Source organism: Lissotriton vulgaris, unplaced genomic scaffold, assembly GCF_964263255.1.
Source record: "Lissotriton vulgaris unplaced genomic scaffold, aLisVul1.2 SCAFFOLD_829, whole genome shotgun sequence".
Taxonomy (NCBI): domain Eukaryota; kingdom Metazoa; phylum Chordata; class Amphibia; order Caudata; family Salamandridae; genus Lissotriton; species Lissotriton vulgaris.
This window is the reverse complement of record NW_028248543.1, coordinates 395071-417425: the sequence shown is the minus strand read 5'-3', so window position 1 is coordinate 417425 and position 22355 is coordinate 395071. Positions and strand designations below refer to the sequence as shown.

The 22355-nt window shown below is 46.2% G+C and overlaps 1 protein-coding gene across 4 annotated transcripts in view; it reads left to right on the top strand.

The window, feature by feature from the left end:
- Positions 1-8767: 8767 nt before the first annotated feature.
- Positions 8768-22355, top strand: part of LOC147664064 (uncharacterized) — a 392091-nt gene continuing 378503 nt past the window's right edge. For 3 of the 4 annotated variants that reach the window (XM_086950006.1, XM_086950005.1, XM_086950008.1), the window contains exon 1: positions 8786-8860. In XM_086950006.1, the coding sequence (XP_086806132.1) occupies positions 8814-8860 (47 nt within the window). In that variant the 5' untranslated portion in view covers positions 8786-8813. Of the gene's footprint in view, positions 8861-22355 lie in introns of all 4 variants that reach the window. The other variant, XM_086950007.1, reaches the window with a different exon arrangement.

Sequence of the window (22355 nt, the reverse complement as noted above, 5' to 3'; positions counted from 1 at the left end):
TCTCGGCCTCTACCTTCAAAGGAGAGCCACAAGATTGCTGCCCACTGCTCCTGAGGGATCTGCTGTACTCTGCAGGCTCTCTCCATTGCAGTGATCCATTTATGGATATCATCCCCAGCTTTGTAGGGGGGGCACAATCTTACTCAGGTTTCTGTTATCAAAAGACCTGTCTTTATCCTTGTGGATATTGCTGCCACCAGTGGGTTCTATTACCCTACTCTCTCTAGGCTGTCTTGCTCTAGCAAGTTTCTCTTGGGCCAGGGCAACCTCTAACTCTTGTCTCTGGAACCTCAATTCAGCCTCTCTCATTTTGGCCTCATGTTCCCTTCTCTGAGGGCTAGTCATCTCCCTTCTGGAGTTACCATGAGAGCCTCTAGAAGCATGGGAGTTGTTAGAGTCACCTGAGTGAGTCCTTCTCCTCCTAGGCTTCTGGTTAAGTCCACCTGGGGGTCTGAATGGATTGTTACCTGATTCAGTCCCAAATAGGCTTAAGTTAGCCTGGTTCAGTCTACTGACCAGCACCTGACTATTTCTGTCATCATCTGACTCACTGCTCCCCCTTCTGTCTCCTCTTCCTCTTCCTCTTCCTCCTCTGGATCTACATGGGGAGCTCCAGTGATGGGGGCTTCCTCATCTACCAGGATGATAGGGACAGGGGTGTCTACAGTGTCATCCTCAGAAGGATGGCCTCCATCAGCATCCCCTGTGGGGTCTGCCTTAGAGGTCTTTAGAGTCTCAGACTGATCCAAGATCTCTCTAAGGTGGTCTGTGGTAGGGGAAGGCCCTGTCCTCAGACCCCTTAAGACACAAAGCTGTCTTAATTCCTTAAAGGAAAAAATAGCAAATTTGGATGGTGCCCTTGGAGGGTCACTCTCAACAGGGATGTTCCCAGTGCAACCCTCTGCTCCAGACATTGCTCTAGTGTGGGTGGATGTGTTGCAATCTACCTACACTGGTGTTTACCTACTAAACCTATCTAGTAGTTGTAGTCAGGGTGTGCTACTCCCTTTGCTCTACAACAACTAAGTTCAGTAGAACTTAAGTATACTAGTCTTGTTTTATATGTACCTAGCAGGTACCTGTATGATCTTTCAAATGATAATCTCAAAGATTGTAATGGTAAAACAACAGCAAGCTCAGATCCCAATCCACTGCTCACCAATGTGAGAAGTTGGCCTGGTAAATAATGCTCACTAATTCTAGTGATCACTTTGTACCATGCCAAGCAACCCTTATGATGATTGGTTGTAATTCAACCTTGTAGACCAGTTATCCTAGTGGTAACGTGGACAAAGCAGTCTTAGGCTAAACTCTGAAAGGCATGTGAAGCCAGCTGTATTACCACACACAACCCCCTTGAATACCAAATGAAAGGACACCACACAGATATATATTGAAAATATATATTGATTTATTAACTATAAAATCCCCTGGACTCTTTATGAGCACAGAAGCACAAGCGTTAAATCACAAGACAGTTTAAAATACACAAAAGTTGCACAATATGGATGAGCCCTAGGGGCCACCTAAACCATATACTAAGAAAGTGGTATAAGAGATACCAATCAGAACAGGAACAGGCCTAGGGCCTTGGGAATCGCTGGAGCTATTCGAGACTAGCAATGATTAAGTCGGGAAAGGCCCGCGGGACTCGGGTGCAGTGTCTAAAGTGCACGCACTTCTCAATGTAAAGTCTATGGTGCGTAAAAAGTACAAAGTTAGTTAGTTCAGAACCTTCCGAGTGACCTAGAACGCTGACACTTAAGACACAGGCCCTTGAGATGTGTACCAGTGTAGGAACACTGGCGGAGCTGAGTTACCTCACCCACAGGAAGCGGGTGCACAGGGTCGAAGTAGTGTCGGGTTTCGTCACGCTGGTCGATGGTGCTTGGAGCTGAAGATGCTGCAGGCGGCTCGATGTGAAGAGTTCTGGTGGATCCAAGGGTGGATCTGAAGTTGTGAAGACCTGAAAGCAGAGGGTACAATGTTCAAAGTCACTAGCCAGTGACTACCGTGGAACCAGATTGGAACCAGGCGATGTCGGGTGCAAACAGGCATTGAGGTATAGCTTCTCTCTGCAGCCACGTGGACACCGGGGGTCGAGGACATCCAGGAGTCGGTCACAAGCTGTCCCACGCAGGCTTTTCGCTGTTGGCGGTGTCCGCAACTTGATTGGAGCAAACAGGCCTGGGCTAATGCAAGCCACGCAGGAGTCAAGAAAGGCTTAACACTCGGACCAGCAAGGTCAGAGTGAGTGCTCCTTTTCACAGGAGCTTGGGCAAGTCTGAAGCAACCAGACCCGCAGTGTAGTTTGTCGGTTTTGTCGCCAAGATGGCCGCTGACCACGTGGCTAGTGGCCGGGATGGCGCGTCGAGTGGCACAATGCAAAAGGGCCCCACGCAGATCGTGGAGATGCTGGAGGGCTCTTCTTCGGTGCAAGGGCTGCTCGGTAGTGAGGGTTCTCAGTCCCCAAAGCACAACATCGAGGATGCCTCGGTTGCTGCGCAGTCAGCTTTTCGAGTGTCTTCCAAGAGGTCCGGTCCCACGTCACTCGGTGCCTCCACGGGTCCCTTCTTTGCAGGGACTGTGGATCGGGCTGTGAGAGGTCTGGGAGTCTGGTTCTTGTCAGGCTCTGGGCTCGGGCTCCGGCGGGAGGCGGCGGCAAAGCAGACGTCGAGTTGCTGGTTGGTGCCTGTGTTCACAGGGTGGCCACTCCTAGGCCACAAGGGAGATTCTTTCAGTCTTCTGAGCAGCAGAATGTCGAAGTCCAGTCTTCTTCTTGTTTAAAGTTGATTTCAGGATGATCTGCTGTGCAATGGCACTGCTCCCACTCTTATTCCCAATCTGAGGGGTGGATCACCTACTAGGTCCCTCCTCTGGGAGGAACCAGGAAGGGGGGCGGTTACAACCTCTTTCCTTTGTCCAGCTCCTCGCCAGGCCTGGGTCTGGAAAGTCCCAGGACCGGTTTGGACTGGCTTATGCACGGGGACACCTTGTGTGCCCCGGGCATGTCTCAATCTATTCAGCCCTGTCCTACCCAATACACAAAACCCTGTCTGGGGTGGTGCTCGCACCTCCCAAGGCAGGAAACCCTTTGTCCAAGCCTCCCTCGCTGGAAGGACTCCCAGCAGCAGGAGGTCAGACTCGTGTCTGTGGTGGCAGCATCCATTTTGTGATGCTGAGGCTCTGGTTAACTTTAACCGGGGTTAAGGCTACACACATGTTGTGTCCCTCTAGAAGGGTGGAATGCTATCCCCGTCAACAAAACTGTCGAGGGGATAGTATTCCAATTCGTATGACACCTTACTCGACATGTTTTGATAAAGCCAAACCAAAGATAGCATTTAACCGCGAGGATTATAATGCACTTAAGAGTATATGGTATGGCAATATCCCGGAACAGCTTAGTGAGTGGTTCCCGACAGCTGCAGACAGCCAGTTGTGTCAAATATGGAGGCCAGGCCAGGGGTGGCACAATACATGCTGCAGCCCCTGGTAGGCCTTGGAAACACCTATGCCCTGGGTACCTAGGGTATACTATTACAGGGGCCAATAAGGTGAACCAGTTCCAATTCGTAATGCACCTAAAGTGCATTGATAGTAATTTAGAGAGAGAACAGCAGGCTGTGGGTCTGATTAGCAGGCCCACAGCCACATTAAGTCATAAACCAGTGGAGCAAAAAGCAAAAATATGGGGTGACCATAGGATAGCAGACCCTACTCTCCTACAATCATCTCTTACTTAGATATAGTATCCCTATATCTAACCCTAACTGGACACATGTTAACCTATAAGCCACTCCTATGGAAGGCCTCAGCAATCCTGGAGGCAGAGTGCTTGGTTTCATGTGAGATGACGCTCTGGCACGAGCTGAACCCGTCTGCAGCTGTCGGGAACAACTCCCTTAGCTATTCCGGGATATTGCCATACCATATACTCTTAAGTGCAATATAATCCTCGCGGTTATATGCTAACTTTGGTTTGGCTTTATCAAAACATGTCGAGTAAGGTGTCATACGATTTGGAATACTATCCCCTCAACAGTTCTGTCGACGGGGATAGCATTCCACCCTTCTAGAGGGACACGACATGTACATAACCTGAACCCCGGTTAAAGTTAAACTCGAGCCTCAGCATCACAAAATGGATGCTACCACCACAGACACAAGGCTGACCTCCTGCTGCTGGGAGTCCTTCCAGCGAGGGAGGCTTGGACAAAGGGTTTCCTGCCTTGGGAGGAGCGAGCACCACCCCAGACAGGATTTTGTGTATTGGGTAGGACAGGGCTGAATAGAATCAGACATGCCTGGGGCACGCAAGGTGTCCCCGTGCATAAGCCAGTCCAAACCGGTGCTGGGGCTTTCCAGCCCCAGTCCTGGCGCGGAGCTGGACAAAGGAAAGGGGGTGCAACCGCCCCCCTTCCTGGTCCCACCCAGAGGAGGGACCTTGCAGGTGATCCACCCCTCAGATTGGGATAAGAGTGGGAGCAGTGCAGTAGCACCTCAGATCATCCTGAAATCAACTTGAAACTAAGAGGACGACTGGACTTCGACATTCTGCTGCACAGAAGACTGAAGAGCATCTCCCTTGTGGCCTAGGAGTGGCCACCCTGTGAACACAGGCACCTTCCAGCAACTCGACGTCTGCTTTGCCGCCGCCTCCTGCCGGAGCCCGAGCCCAGAGCCCGACGAGACCCAGACTCCCAGACTTCTCACAGCCCGATCCACGGTCCCTGCAAAGAGGGACCCGTGGAGGCACCGAGAGACGTGGGACCGGACATCTCGAAAGACCCCCAAGAAGCTGACTACGCAGCACCCGAGGCACCCTCGACGCTGTGCTCCGGGGTTTGAGAAGCCCCACCACCGAGCAGCATTTGCACCGAAGATCAGCCCCCCAGCATCTCCACGATCTGCGTGGGGCCCTTTTGCACTTTGCCACTCGATGCACCATCCCAGCCACTTGCCACGTGGCTAGAGGCCATCTTGGCGACGAAACCTACAATTTACACTGCGGGTCTGGTTGCTCCAGACTTGCCCTCGCTCCTGTAAAAAGGAGCACCCGCTCTGACCTTGCTGGTCCGAGTGATAAGCTTTCTCCACTTCCTGTGTGGCTTGCATTAGCCAAGGCCTGTTTGCTCCAATCAAGTTGCCGACACCGCCATCAGCTAGAGCCTTCGTGGGACAGCTCGTGATCGACTCTTGGATGTCCTCGACCTCTTCGTGTCAACGTGGCTGCGGAGACAAGCTACACCTCATCGCCTGTTTGCACCCGACATCGCCTGGTTCCATCCTGGGTCCACGGTAGTCACTGGCTAGTGACTTTGAACATTGTCCCCTCTACTTTCAGGTCTTCACCACTTCAGATCCACCCTTGGATCCACCGGAACTCTTCTCGTCTCGACGCCTGCAGCATCTTCAGCTCCAAGCACCATCGACCTGCGTGACAAAACCAGACACTACTTCGCACCTGTACACCCGCTTCCTGTGGGTGAGGTAACTCAGCAACGCCGGTGTTCCTACACTGGTATACACCTCTAGTGTCTAGCTCTTAAGTTTCATCCTTATAGGTCACTCGGAAGGTTCCTTAAACACTAACTTTGTAACTTTTACGCACCCTTGACATTGCATTGGTGTATGCATGCACTTTAAGCGCTGCACCCGGGTCCCGCAGGCCTTTCCCGACTTCTTCACTGTTAGTCCCGAACAGCTCCAGCGATTCCCAAGGCCCTAGGCCTACTTCCTTTTAGCTAGGTGGTTCTTATACCACTATTTTAGTATATGGTTTAGGTGGCCCCTAGGGCTCATCCATATTGTGCAACTTTTGTGTATTTAAACTGTGTTTTGTTTTAACGCATTTGCTTCTGTGCTCATAAAGAGTATAGGGGATTTGTAGTAAATAAATATATATATATATATATGTTCAATATATATCTGTGTGGTGTCCTTTCATTTGGCATTCAAGGGGATTGTTTATGGTAAAACAGCTTGCTTCACATGCCTTAACAGAGTTTAGCCTAAGACTGCTTTGTCCACGCTACTAGGTTAGCTGGTCTATAAGGTTGACTTACAACCAATCATCATAAGGGTTTCTTGGCATGGTACAAGGTGATCACTAGAGCTAGTGAGCATCATATACCAGGCCAACTTCTCACATTGGTGAGCAGCGATTGGGATTTGAGCTTGCTGTTGTTTTACCATTACAATCTTTGAGAGTATTATTTGAAAGATCATACAGGTACCTGCTAGGTACATATAAAACAAAACTAGTATACTTAAGTTCTACTGAACTTAGTTGTTGTAGAGGATAGGGAGTAGCACACCCTGACTACAACTACTAGATAGGTTTAGTAGGTAAACACCAGTGTAGGTAGATTGCAACATATCCACCCACACTAGAGCAATGTCTGGAGCTGAGGGGTCCACTGGACCTCTCCCTGTTGAGAGTGTAGTGTGGGAATTCATGGAGAAGCAGGTTATGGAGGAGGAGAGCTCCAAAAAAGTCTATCGTAATGGCCGCCTTCAGCGCTCGAGCTGCCTCCGGCTGGGAGTCTTAGCACCCCCCATAACTGAGGATCTAGTGCATCCCTGCTATGTACAGTGCTTAAAACCTTACAATAGAAATAAAACAAATATGACTGAACCTGCAAGCAGGCCTGGTTCCAGGAATTTTGATCTGGATGGGCCAAGGGTTTGTTTGGGCGGGCCAATGTGGGTCCAATTTTTGTCAATTCTGTAATCCCAAGATTGACATCATATCTTCTTCCAAACAGACATACAGAGCATCTATTCTAGAGAGTTATTTTAGAGTAGCAGCTGATGCCTATACTCAACAGCACAACTCTTATAATTTACAGCAGGCTAGGCTTTAGCACCAGCACCAGGATTCCAAGCAGATTGTAATAACAGTTTAAGGTTAAGGAGGTACCTGTTACCACACCTGAGCCTTGACTTTTCGCACTAGGAAGACAGGCACTGAAAGCTTCATCTGGGCTTGAGCCTGAAGCCTGGCTCTGGCGCAGCTTGAGGTCCTGTTGGAAATTCGAGCCCATAATGAGTCGAACTATTATGTACTTTCTGCGTGCCACCCTCAATCTCATCAGGATGTGGCATTACAGCAAGAGCTTCCAACTTTGGACCTGAACAATCGAGGTTTGAGTCATTGCGTTGTCTCAATATCCTGTAATTCTGGGCAAATCTCAAGTGCCTCAAAGAAATCAATGTGACCTTGTATAATGTAACTAGTGTTCATGCGAAGCGCTTCAATATCTCCAGGTAGAGTTCACACTATATAAAAATCGCAGAAAACCTGGGAGGTTAAAACACACCATTAACATAAGAAGGAGAGATGAATAGCCATTTGGCGACTGATTTGAACAAAGTCAAAACATAAAACCTGAATAAATTGCAGCATCTCCACTTAAATTATGTAGGCTTGGGCAAATATTTTATTTCACCAAAACTCAATTTTCTTCATATTTGCGCAGAAAACCAACAATACAAAACCTATTGTGTTTCATTTAATAGATTAATGTTGCTCTATAATAATCTGGGCCACATACAGGGTCCAGGTGAAAACTGTCTTGCCTGTTGGTTCACTAATAGTACTGTCACCAGTGTGAGGACGGGGCAGGAATGACTGACTCTAAGCTCATGTTTATAAACTATTACTTTTAACAAGTGCTTCTGAGTGCAGTGCTATATTGTGACATATTTATGTCAAAGCTTCCTTGTGTTAAAGAAATACAGTCTCATCAACATTTTTAAAAGGGGGTCCTATTTTACGTGATGTTTGTTGTATGTTTTACACAGCAAACATTGTCAGGGCTCGGATTGTGCATGGGCTCTAGGAGGGAAGCTCGAGCCTGAGCTCGGCTCTACCTGTTTGTTTATTGGTTTGCTTGCCCACCTCTAGCCCCAAAACTCAATTTCAATGCTGCCGCGATTCTGCGCCTTTGCGGCAAAATCGCGAGTGGGCGGGTTTATGACGGCCCCCAGCCGTCATCAGCACATGAGCGCCGTAGTGCATGACGGACGGGGGCCGTCATCAGCATGCAAGGGGTTACCGTCTGTGAAAACAACATTTGGACGGTCTGACTTTGAGATTGATGAAGCACTTAACAGGTGCCTTCTGCGTGGCCTGCCTTTATTGGGTGGGCCAAAGGTCAGGTTTGGATGGGCCTGGCCCACCCGGCCCCTCTGCTAGAGCCGGGCCTACCTGAAAGCAGTACCTGCAAATGACACTACGAGGAGGAGGATTTCTATAGGGAGAAGACAGGCAGGATAGATGACTAAGAGAAGACATTGAGTCAGACCCCGTGCATAACAGGGGTTCAAGAGTGTATCATGTTTTCTTATTGCTTTTTCTGTTATCTTTTTATTATTATGCCTCCTTTGTCTCTTTAGAACCTGCTCCAATTATTATTATGGATGCAATGCTTTATTTGAATACCATTATTTCTATTTTGTATTATTTTTCTTTATTGTATTGACACCTTTTTTCATCAATAAAATTCTTTTTGAACTTAAAAAGAGTGTAAAAACATTTGGTTTTGCTATTTGAATAGGCTTAAGAAAAGTACACCGTGGAAAGGACATATGCCTGTGAGCTGTATTCCATCAGCACGCGAAGGGTCAAGGTACAACGCTGCTTGTTCTCACAAGTGCCGGTTTCTTTTACTTTCGTGTCTCTGTTAACCTTCTTACCAGTCTCTTTGAAGGCGTGTGCGGGGCGGGACCCTGCTCCCGTCACCATGGAGACGCCACAGGTAAACCGTGCAAGCCTCAGACTGAGCAGAACACCTGAGGCCGGCAGCATGGGGGCCGCGCCTCCCAAAATCGTGCAATCCGTGGCCAAAAGACTGTGAGTTGATTTCTTAATACAAAATGGACATGTATCTTTGGAAAGATCAAGGCGAATCATTGTTTACCGAGGCAGGCTCTTGTGTCAACAGCCACTGAATGCCTTGCACTGCTAGAACAGTTCTTTTTTTTTTTTTTTACATTTCTGTTGTTGTGTTTTTAGTGGAGCATTGATTCCTAACAGGAGTGAAACTAAGTGTGCCGGAATGAGCGATTGCTTGATTGCAAAAGTGATGATGTGCACTTGTGCAGGTTGTGTTTAAACCAACACTCAACAACCATCCACCATCACAATATTTACGTTAATTAAGTTGAGCTTAATCTGTTTGGCTTATTTTTCACACGACAAACTGCATAATTGTTTCAACTCCTATCTCCTGTCCTTTCTTTAGAAATAAATGTGTCATGGGGAACGTGTGGGTTACTATTGAAAATGTGCAATGTGGCTTCATTGGGAATGCAAAATCCGAAATGTTAAATGTGGGCTTACATGTGCAGGAATTCCATCATTTTACTACAAGTCTGAGGTTGGGTGTCGACGTTTTGTAGTTCCACAGTTGGGAAGCCTGTAAATGAAGGCGCTGGCCCTCTTATGCATTACACAATACTGCTGCGGAATTACTACACAGTAAATTCGCATGCAAAATTACCATTTCTTAACATGGACAGACACATACATTTTCCCCTTCCAAAGAAAGAAAAGTGTGCATCTGCCCCTTTGCAGCAGAAGTGGAGCTCCGTGAATAGAATACCTATGACATCACCGGCCCTGCACCGGCTGTCACGAGACCTTATTTGCATCGTTCCCACAAAGGGGAGTTCCGCCGCAACGTGAGCCAATGAAATATAGACCACATTTGAGGTTAGATGTCAGAGAGCACAGGGCAGTGTTCAGATACGCGGCTGGATACATTCAAATCACTTAATAAGTGACCTTATCAAGAAATTAGAATCTGTCAGTGGCTTGACCCGCTCCCTCTCTTGTCCGGAAACACATGGTATGATCCGCAAATTGTTGATGAAATAATGGCACGTGAAAGAGTCTCCATTGTGACGTATTCTGTGTATGAAAAACTGGTATCCAGGGGCTGCAGCACTGGACACCAGGACGCGAGTGGGAGGACAGCCTACACCTGGAGATGGAGAGGCCTGAAGTCACATGTGCTGTCACGTGTGCTGCCCAAACCCCCCCGAAAGAGGGTGTCATGGGGTGGGTGCAAGGGAAGAAAGGTGAGTGATTGAACAAAATGAAAATAAACCTGAAAATCAAATTGAAAACTGATCTGAAAACCAAACTGACAATTGACGTAAAAATATACGACAGCCCTTCACGTCAAAATCTTTACCCTATCGATCACTTTTCTGAGGATTTAGTAGGGATGCCACAATTTCCAGTTTGACTTGGGGGAAGAGGTTTATCCACAGGGAAATGTGTTTTCCAAGTGGAGAAAAAAAGAAGTCCTTGGTATATTATTCTACTTGGTAACAATTCTGAGCAATTTCCCCATGGGCCTGCTGTTCTCTTTCGGACATGTTGCCCGCGATAGAGTTATTTTTTTCCTTTTCCATTCTAGTTAATCTGCATGCTCTGCAGGTCCATGTTTAACTTCCTAGCTTGCTTTACCCTTTCATTGTGAGTTTTACATGTTGCGCATTTATTAAAATTGTTTAGTTTTTTATGGTGTTTTGTTCTGGTTTTAGGATGATGTTTTAAGTTTTCACTGATCTTCTTGACACGAAAGGGAGCTGGACAGAGGTGTCTTTTTAATGAATTGAAGTAGACTAGATGAGAGAAAAAATTGTATTTTATCGATTGGGATATTTGTAATATGAGCTGAGCAGCATTGTTTATTAAAGAACATTTGACGTGTGCAAGAAAGCACAACCAAGGCATCTTTCATGAAAACTATTGATGTTCTCGTCACGCTGTTAGACACTGCTCGTACGTACTTACATGGGCATATAGAGGCGGGAGGAAACAGTACCTCTTCCATTTCCACCATCATCCGTCTTTCCAGGGCAGCATGTTGTCCATGGCTACCCTCTGGAGAATAAGTCCAGAAATGTCCCCGACACACTGCGAGACAACTTCAAGCACATGTGGGGAACTTTGTCTGAAGACAGGCCTGTGGTTAGAGGGTATTTCTGCAATAATCATAGAAGTGACAGCAAGTTAGTTATGCTACTTGCTTTCAGTGTAGAATTTTCCACCAGAACCTGACGCCAAAGACGTAGGAGCCACTTTGGGTTAAGAATGTTATTCAAGTCAAAGGGTATTGGGTGGTTGGCCGCCACCCTAGCTGTACGGTGGCCGGCCTGTTCATGGCCATTGCGCGAACTCACTGTCTCCAGCGGCAACAGCGACAGTGCATGGCCTGCAGGGAATCTTCATGCTCGAAGTGTCACAGGTTTGAGGCTTAGAGTTTGTCATCCACCATGCCCTCTAACAAGGGCCCACGACCAGCAGTCACTGGGTGTAGGGCCTCTTGTATCTTACCAATGCCCAAAATACCAGGAGGGCAAAGCCTGTAAAACATTGTTGGTCCTTAGTGCAGGCATGACCTGTGCCCAGTGCATTTGCCTTTTATAGACCTATGTTCTTGCCAAATTTCTCCACAGTCTTTTAATGACAATGTCAATTATTTTTGCAGATTTTCTGACTTCAGATCCATTTTGAACTCGCTCTAAGTTGAAAAAGTGTCCAAAACGTATATTTTAGTTTGTCTATCTTAAAACCAGAATTGCTCTGACAAAACGTGTACTTTTTCCCCGGCTAAGGGCAGTGGTGTCAGCCACATTCCTAGTGGCGGTGTGGTGTGCTCACCCTCTCCCATAGGAGTGCATTTGCAAATTACACAATGGGAGCTGAACCAAAGGTGTTCAGTTCTTAACAACCAAATACATTTCGAGCTCAGATTCAAATGTGGATTAACACATTGATTTACAAAGAAAACTGTCAATATAGGTTGCATGATTTAATTTCGTGAGTGTTTTTTTTAAATAACTTGATAGATTTAAACCACACCGAAAAAGCACCGACAAAGTGAATCGGGCTAATTTTTTCCAATTAGTAAAAGGGTTTTTTAATACATTAAATGGAGTGTTTGTGTAAATGTGAGATTGACCCAATGGGCAGGTAAATGGATGGATGTCTGAGAGCATGGTTGGATGAATGGGTGACGTCATGAAGAACGAATGCTTGGATGAATCTTTAACACAGTGACTGCAGTGGTATTCCATGTAAACATCGTGGGCACAAATGTCAAAGGTTAAGTACATTATTATTATACACTATTAAAGTTGAATATATCATTAACTTCAGTATCGGTTTTTATTATGTTATTCTCCTGTTTCCTGTTTTATCTAGTTCATGTTATTGTGAAATTAATTTCCAGAATTTTTTGAAAATATATAGTGGTGTATTATTTTTGGGGGGCATTGGGTTTATCAGGAGAGGCTACTTGGTAATGTTTTCATAATTGTATATAAATGGATTTTAATTTATTAATATATTCATTATTTTTAATTGTTATTTTTTACATGTTTATTATATTTAAAGTATGTCCTGGATTTAATTTCGAGCTGTGGGGTTCATCAGGGAATGAATGGTTAGTGTTTTATATTTAATATATACACATTGATATTAATTGAATAGTGTGGGCAGCGCCGAGAGGTGGGAATTCGTACTGGTGCCCCCAGGCAAAAAGTCCGCTATTTTGCCTAGTTGATTTCTTTCCAGGGGCAGAGAGAGACTGCTGGGCACAGGTGGCACAGCCGCTGTGATTTGGAGGTGCCCCGTTGCCGAAAGGAGAGCAATGGGATGGTTTGGTAGGGCTGGGCTATGTAAGGCTGTACGCGCCTTGATAGGGTGAAAACACATTCACAAATCAGCTAGCTTGGCTTCCCAGCCATGACTCAGTAGGTGCCAGCACTCATTTGATGATTTACCTGTTCTGCAACCCATCGGGCACTCACTACAGCTCCTGATACTGTTGGGCTGGCATGCTGGTGGTGTATTGGCCCACTGTGCAGGAGTGGGGAGGTGAGCGAGAGCACTGCCCACAAGTTTGACCGCAGATTTCACAGACTATTACTGGCCTTCACGCTCCTCCTTCCTGCGGGGACATTGAGACACAGACACACCTTAACTGGTATGGTAAACCACGTCATATATAAGGCAGGGCAGTGATGCACATCTAGATACCTGCAGGTCTTTGGGGCGTGCAGCTTCTGTCCAAGCAGCCAGTGGGATTAATGTTTCCCTCCCCATAGTTTGGGCAATTATCTCTAGGGAGAGTGTGTGCTGACTAAAGAACTCTTGTTGAGGAGGTCACTGGGGCAGGACTACATTGCCCATGAGGTCCCTGTGGTCCAGGTGACAGTGGAGAAGGAGCCACTGGTAAGCTTAAAGCACGTTTTACCCTCCCTCAATTAAGGATGCAGAACTCTTGGTGTAGAGGTATTTGGAGTGAGTGAGACTTTTGTATACTGGAATGCTATAAAGTGGATCCCAAAGGGAAGTTACTTTGACTTAGTGTCATTATTGTGTCCTGTCCCTTTGGTGAGGAGGACCACTCTCCATTTTTTTTGGTAGAGGTATTTGGGGCAGTATTTGTTGCCCCTAATCCCACTGTGGGTAAGGTGACTGGGAAGGATGAGCCACCATAGTGTTTAAAGAGGGTGTTGCCATCCCGCAGCCTGGGATTCAGAACTCTTGTTGTGGAGGTCACTGGGCCAGCACTACATTGTCGGGACAGATGATGGGAGTGAAGGACCATCAGAATGCTTAAAGCATGTTTTGCCCTCCCATAGCGAGGGACACAAAAATCCCCCAACCCACTGTGGGCCAGGAGACACGGAAGGAGGAGCCACCGGAGTGATTACGAGTGCGTTTTACCCTTGCTCAACATGGGGCATAGAGCTACTGCTTTGGAGGTCGCTGGGACAGGACTACATTGCCCAGGATTTGGTGCTGTGCAAGAGTTGCTGATTTTGGATCTGGGGAACCAGGTTCGAGCCTCGGGTTTGGCTCAACATTCTGTGATTCTAGGGAAATTAGTTAAGCCCTCTGTGCCTAAAATAAAAGAAAATTATTGTCTGTCAGATTTGGACTTTTTTGCAGGATCATCCCCAAACTTTTTGCCTTTATCCTCCTGGGAACTGAACCGGTTTAGTTGGCTTTTAGGACTATGCGCACTTTAACACTGCTAACCAGTGCTAACATAGTTGTCGTTTCTCCTGAAAACCTGGTAGAATTGTCTTATTCTCAATTGGCATATTTAATTAACTTTTAAGTCCTTAGTAAAGTGGTGCTACATGTATCTAGGGCCTGTAAATTGAATTTTACTAGAAGACCTGCAGCACTGACTGTGCCACCCAATTGAGTAGCACTTTAAACCTGTCTGAGGCCTGCCATTGCAGCCTGTGTGTGCAGTTTTAAACTGCTATTTCGACCTGGCAAAGGAAACGTTTTTGCAAGGCCCACACCTTCCTTTTTAATACCTATAAGTTACCCCTAGGGTAGGCCCTGGATAGCCCATAGGACAGAATGCAGTGTATTTAAAAAGTTGGACATGTTCTTTTAAGTTTTACATGGCCTGGTAGTGAAAAACTCTGAAAATTCATGTTTCACTACTGCAAGGCTTACCACTTCCATAGGATAATATTGGAGTTACCTCAATACAGTTGATAAGCTGTAACTTCAAAATGGGAACATGTAACCAGTTCATATTTGTTCTGTTTGGAATTGTAATGAAACATCTTCTCCCTCAAGGTAAAGTCAGATTTTAAATTACACTTTCGAAAGAGCCACTTTTAGAAAGTAAGTCTTTTTCTGCCATAGCCATTTAGTGCCTGCAGCCTGTCTCTGGGTCACATGACTGTGTGTAGCTGACAGTTGAGCTTGTGCATTCCTCCTAGATAGCCACACACAATGGAAATCTTTGGTGTGCCTGAATGGGCTATCAATGGTAGGATGGGAAGGCGGAGCTGGGCACAGGCTACTTACACATGAATAGACTATATCCTGCTTCCACACAAAGTGCTGCATACCCCCTGTAGTTAGTCTGGAGCCAGGGTGGGGAGGCAGGAAATCTGTGCACTTGAAAGGGAACCTCTAGAAGTTTCTTCCACTTCAAAGGAGGCACCAAGTATAAATACTGGACCTCTGACACCTACTCTTCAGTACACTTCTGGACCTGTGGAGACTCTGCTAGGAAGAAGGACTGTTCTTCTGCTGAAAGGACTGCACTCTGCTGGACTGCTGCCCTGCTGGATTGCTGCCCTGTTGCCCTACTGCTGTCCTGACTGAGTCAGAGGGATTGGACCTGCACCTGAACCCAAGACTCCAAGGGCTAGTCATCTGGCCTCCTGTTCAGAGCCACAGGAACATAACAGATTCCCCACTACCTGAACCATCACCCAGATTAGCTGGGGCAAGCCTCTGACCCTCAAGTGCTGTCCCTCAGGTACTGGATCATTGGTGTGGCCTCATTGGATCTGAATTGAAGTTTTTGGGCTCTTTGGGAGCGTGAATGGGCCTATTGGTAGAAAAACCTTGTTGCTCGCTCTGCCCACAAACACGAAGTTCCATTAACCTGGTCCTTTGCGCTACAGCTTGCGAGGAGCGCCACTGCAAAGCTCCAGCCTGACTGTTTGCAATAACAACAGGATCTTTGCACTACAGCGATGGCTATCCACATGGATGGCTTGTTGGTTAGGGCTGACGTTCAGCTGACCAGGCCTTCTTGAATGATCACCCTGTTCTTGAATCACTTGCTAGGAAAAGTAGAAAAGAGAGACCCCTGTTAATAAGACTTTAATTAACCCACTGTGTTCAAGATTAGGACCGCTAGGGTCACTTCAAAAGGTTGGATGCAGAATTAGTAGAACACCTGCTTAATACTTTTTTTGTAAAAAATTAGCTCTTAATTAGGAACTCCTTTGATGCTTTTTTAAAAAGATTAATGGAAGTTAAAAAATGTGATTGCTGAGTTAATTATTTCACCTAAGTTTGATGTTTGATATTTGTTTGATATTATCTCTAGGGGGCTATCAAGAGTATGACGATTGTTGAAGACTCTAGTAGGGCAGGGCATAGTTCGTTAGAAGGGACAAACCTGCACCTGAGCAAGCTGTGTCCCAAAGTTCAGAGCAAAGGACCTCCAATTGATTATTAGATCTTATCAGTTAATAGGCCTGCAGGGAAGACGTGAGGGGGAGTCGCTGCCACTATAAATAAAAGTCACAAGTTCACAAAGCTGACCTCTTTGATCCTTCCAGAGGTTGAGAACATGGTCATCAATTTGGATACAAACTCTGGATCTCTGGCGTGGGTGCTTATGTATCGTCCTCCCCAGTCTATGCCCTCATTTCCTGTCTCTCTTAGTGAACAGATAGCAAATCTCGCTATGAACCATGCTAGAGTCATGCTCATTGGGGATCTGAATTATTGGTTCAATGAGGAAGGGGGGGGGGCCTCAGTCGGCAGAACTGACCGAAATGCTTTCTAATCTTAACCTGGTCCAGCATATCTCGGCTCCCACGCACATAAAAGGCCACATCTTGGACCAGATATGGTCACATAACATCGAACTGTCGCCACCTCTCATCTCCCCATGTATTTGGTCGGACCACCATTTAATTGAATTTACAGCTACTTTTAAAGGAAGGGTCAAATCTCTGAAGGCAGTGGGAGGCATGACTAGAAAATGGAGAACACTTGCTAGTCAAGAATTTATGGCTACCCTGACCAGTTCCCTTCCTTCTGTTGATACGAATGCTAATCTCGACTCAATGGAAAAAGGTATCTCTAACTGGTTACTGGCGGCCAGTGACATCCATGCCCCACTCACTAAATTCTCCCGGGCTAGACAGGCCGAAGCTCATAAATGGTTTACTACTGATCTTAAATCACAAAAATTACTTCTGCGTCAGTCTGAAAGGAAGTGGAGGCACAGCTATGCCACTGATGAAAGACAACTTTACCTCACAGCTTGCAGGACCTACAAGAAAGCCTTATTGGCTGCTAAGACCCTATACTTCTCCACAAAGGTGCTTGCTGCTCCTAATAAATCTAAAGAAATCTTTAAAATTGTAAACGATCTTAGTAGCGAAGATAGAATTTTACCTGGCTTGGCCCCTACCCAAGAGCGGTGCGACGCATTGAACAGTTTCTTTGTGGAAAAAATCAAAATTATCAGGGCAAGTATCCCCTTGGTAGCATATAACCCTGATAATCCATTTATTATGGATCATGTCATGAAGATTGGTCCCGATACTCTACTTGAACTAATGTCTCAAGTCAAGTCAGGCTCTCCCAAAGATTGCTGTCCCCCCTCTATTTTGAGGGAAGTATTTTCAGCCTTACCGCACAGCCTTCTTCCCCTTCTGAATGAATCTCTGAGTAAAGGGGAAGTACCCACGGCTCTAAAAACGGCTATTTTAGTTCCCCTGCTCAAGAAATCAGGAGCGGATCCCTCTGTTTCTTCCAATTACCACCCGATTTCGCTTCTCCTATATTTTTCAAAAATATTGGAGGCACATGTGGCCAGGTGCCTCTCTAAGTTTATTGAAAACTCCAGCTATCTGGAACCGAATCAAGCCGGTTTCCGGCCGGCCCATTCTACAGAGTCGCCTTCAAATAATTCAAAATCAGGCGGCGAGATTGATTTACAGGCAGCCGAGATGGCAGTCTGCCAGGCTGTTATTGCGCACCTTACATTGGTTACCTATAGCGCAACGTACTGCTTTCAAGTCAGGATGTTTAATCTTTAAGGCTCTGCACTGCACTAGCCCCAAATTCCTTAATAGCCTAATGACAAAACACGCCCCCACACGTAATCTCCGTTCCGCCCATCTTCATCTTTTGTCTATTCCATCAATCAAATTAAAACGACAAGGCGGGCGTAGGTTTGCTTATTTGGCCCCTTGGCTTTGGAATTCATTTCCACTTTCAGTCAGAAACTGCGATAGCCTTTTGGGATTTAGAAAGGCTTTGAAAACCTGGCTTTTTGTGCAATCTAGTTAAGTTGGATCCACGCAGCTGCTAGTGTATGAACAGCGCCAAGAAACCTATGGTGTAAGTGCGCTTGATAAATTCTTTTTAACATAACATAACAATTGTTAAGAGTCAACCCATTGCACCTGGTTCATTCAAGCACTCAACCCCTTGCACATCTGGCAGTGCTCGCTACACAGAGCGTGCCTCCATGTTAAATTCATATGAGAAAGCAACACTTGACCAGCTCTTTAAAACATGGTTGTGAAATTTTTATAGATCCGCCCCAGAAGCGACCCCTTGTGTTATTGTCTTGGGGAATGTTCCACCTTGAAAGTAGGGGCAAGGGAAAATTCTTCTCAGAAATAAAGCAATACATTGGCTTGATAGTGGTACGGGGGATGAAGGGGTGACCTCATAGCACAAACACATAATTATGGCCAGATGAGTTGGGTGGATGGGCCGAGACCCTAAGCATCTGAAAGGGGATTGTGTCATCTCAAATTTTGACCAACTGGGAGTCGCTGCCCGGGTGCTGTCTCAGCGATCTGCTGTTGGTGACTATATACCTTTGTATAGATTTTACTGCTGTTTATTTTACAAACCTCCCATTTGAATTCATCCGCTCCTTCTTTATGCTCCACCAAACATAAAAAACACCACTCCTATGGCCTGCCTCGAACTATCAGCCTCCAATAGATTTGAAGTTTTAAGTTGTTTGGCAGTAATGAATGACTCAATAAGTAGGACAATGGTCCACCCTCCCAATTACTCTAAAACAAGTGAGTAACTCCTGTAATAAATTAAGTTTTAATATTGACAGGCCAACTAGTAGGTCTTCAGATAAATTATGGCTTGGATATATTTCCAACATTGGAGTGATTTGCCTCCAAGAAACCTGGGCTACAATCAACGTCTTTTCTTTAGAAGGTTATCCTTTTTTTGTCCCATCTATGCCATCCCTTCCTCGCAGAGCCAATGGTTGTTTGATGATTAAGGTGCTTCTTTCAGGTAAGGTTCAGGGACAAGAGCTTCCTACTGGTTCTCCTAATTTACAGGTGGTTTTGTTTTCTTTGTCAGAGCAACTCAAACTGTTATTGATCAATTATTCTAATTCTAATCCATCATCCAGGAGCCTTGGACATTTTTTTGGCCTCCATTTCTTTATGGAGTAGTTTAGGAAGCAGTGTTCTTCATTTTACTAAGTTGTGATGGGTGATTTTAATTTGTATTTGTGTGGTGGTGCTGTTGAAGATCTTAGTACCAACGCCAATTATTCATTGAACGATTTACTTCACATGCAGCATAGACAACAAGGGGACTTTGTAGAAATTATATTACGTCATTTTAATCTTGTCCATTCATTTGAGAAGCTTGTCTCATGCCCAGTCGTCTATACTTCCAACTTTCATTGGCCGTGGCTGTTTGTTGATCATTGATTTTATTTTTGTTTCAGCTCACTGTTTAGTCTCATGGGGTCCCATTTATGAAGCTTTTTGTGTCAAGGGGGCGCAAGGGTGACACAAAACCTAAGTGAGATTTACCAAGCCATGCAAGGCCACCTTGCAAGGCCCTGAGTCTCTTGATAAACCTTGAGTAACGCAAGCAGCACAAATCACTGCTTTGCGTTACTCTGCCCCAGGGAGGCATTACATGGCTGGTTCGTGGGTGTTCCCACTCATCCACCCATGGATTTACCCTGAGTAGTTGATCTGTTAATGAGTCAAAATGCAACCCATCCCCCGGGTAGTCACAATGATGAGAAATATCTTTATTCCTTCTGGTTGTTTCCTCTTTGTAAATGTGCTGAATTCTGCAGTACACTTAGAAAGAGGAAAATACCTCTGAGGATTGTTTTTGTGCAGGAAGATGCCCCTTCCTGCTCAAAAACAATCCTGCCTACAATGCGGGCACCACAGCGCAAGGGTGCCTGCATTGGCACTAGGCAGCCAAAAGGGCATCAGCACAAGGATGGAAATTCACCATTTAATGTAAAATACAGCACATTCTTGCCATTTCCCTTTCATGCAGTGCAGTGCAGCAAAGTGGCTTGCTGTGCTGCGCTAAAGTTTGATAAATGTGGCCCATAGTGATTATACAGGTTCCCTGTTTAGGTTTTAGTGACCACAATTCCGTCTGTCTCAAATTGGGCTGGCACAAGGTGTTTCAGACGCCCCCAGGGCGTGAGACTGGCCTCCTGATAAAAACTGAACTAAAGCGGTCAATAATGACAAAGAAGATTATTTGCATAAGTTGTTCTTTGTCAGTGCTAATGAGTTGCAGGTCTGTCTTAGCGAGACCTCCAGAAGAATGGAGATATGATTTTAAGATGATGTCTTTTATTGTGGGTGCCCTTTTCAACTTCTCCCCACCTTTTCCCCAGGTGCGTTAATGGTAGCTATTCAAGAGCATTGACCTACTGAAAATACTTAAGAAGGTCCATCGAGAGAGAAATTGTTTTCTTTGGGTCGACAGAGATATAAATCTGCCATCTACTTACATAAAAAAGCCTTCAAAGAAGAGGCCTGTGATCATCTGTTCAGGCTACTTGCCTGTCAAAGAGCTCCTTTTTAGGTCTCACGTCAGCAAAAGACCTATTGCTGCCGGCTTGCCCGGAATGGTGGACAGGGGATCGGCACGCGCTTTCCCTCTGCGATTTCATCGCCTGTACGCGCACGTCCAGCCCGGCGCCGTGCACATCTCCTGTCCACCTTCCCACCTATTGTGCGCGCATGCACACAGACACACACACACACACACACACACACACACGCACACACACACACACACGCACACACACCTCCCGCAACTTTCACACGTTTCTTAATTTCCCCCAAAGTCTCCGCTTTTGTTCCCTCTCTCTGCTCTACCTCCCCACTTGGGCATTGCCCCTCCCCCCGTATCCCATCAGGGGTAACACCACCCCCCCATCTTTCTACTCACCGGTCCCCGCGTGCGCCCGCCTGACATCACTCAGCTGCTGTACCGCACATAAAAAAATAGTAAGACAATTTGCCAACAACAACGCTGGGCCTGTGCTGTGCTTGCCCTCAGTGTGCATCTGCTGTGTGAGCACCTGTGCGCTTCCAGGCACCTCCCACCGCTAACTGCTCTGATGTGGCCATAAGGTAACATGTCTACGGTGCTACATGCCCCCCCCCCTAAATAAACTCACGGCTCGGGGGACGGGGACGCACAGCAGGGTTGAAATCTACATATTTACTGGGGCAACCTTGAAAACGAGTTTTCTTTTCTGCACGGATTCTCCCTACTGCTTTACTGTCACCAACAAGAAAAACTGCAAAAATTGTACTTTGGAAAGTTGTGGTAACCAGACAATTATCTGTTCTGTGAACCAATCCTGCTTCCCAAAATTGGACAAAGGGCTTATTCCAAGTTTGGCGGTCTGTGAACCGCCGTACCCGCGGTGCGATTCAACTACCACAAGCTTGAAAGTCCTGCCGCCGTATTATGTCTTGGGCAAAAGACTGTGGCTAAACCGCTGACACCGCCAGCCTACTGCTGACCACTGGGGTCGTGGAAAAGCAGCTGCCATAGGGCGGTACAGAGCAGTTTAACGGCCGTCCGTATTACAACTTGGCTTTCCGAAAAGCTGACCATGGTGGTGGGACTGCCAGCTTTAAGCTGGTGGAAACAAAGGATTTGGGGTGGTACTCACCCCTTTCCTGTTCGTCTCACCAGAGTTAGATGTGGATCCCTTTCTTTTGGTCCCCCCTTCACAGCAGCATCTTCACTCCTGGGATTATGACCCTGTTTGCAGCGACATATAGGTGAGTTCCTTTTGTGCCATATACCCATTGACTGGACTGCCCACATATGGCCAGATTCAGACCATGGGAAGATGGTATTATTCCACATGTATCATGTGCATATGTGTGCTTTCAACACATATGCAGTCTAAATGTTCAGACAGGCATCATTACATATGTAAAATTAATCACCACCGCCGTAAGATTTGCGCAGACACACCGCCGTCACCGTGGTAAGCTTGTAATACGGCGGTCTGAAGACCGCCAATGCTCTGGTCTACTGGCGGCCGTGGACACAGCGTTTGGGCAGTCGGACTGCCAAACTGGTAATCAAGCCTAAAGTTTGATATTTTTCACTAACTCAAAGAATATCTGCACGTGTCTCTGCACAGCTTCACCCACTGATTATCATGGACACCCTCATACAGTTGTGAAAGATCTCCATCGATACTGCAAGATCCTCTTTGGTGCTTCACACCAAGGGCCTAGTGAAGTACCTGTTGTACCAGTTTGCACAATAGGTGTTGGTGAACAGTTTGCATTTTTTTATGGCTCTACTTGACTTTGAACTGTGACTCCTCAGGTCACAAAACAGAAAAAGAAACTATAAAAGAACAGAAGACACTGTTTAGGTTTGGGACTAAAGGGTGGGAAAAGAACCAAATGGGTACAGAGAGAACAAGCATTTGCAATGCAATAGGTCTCGCATTAGGAAAGTTTGAGCTATT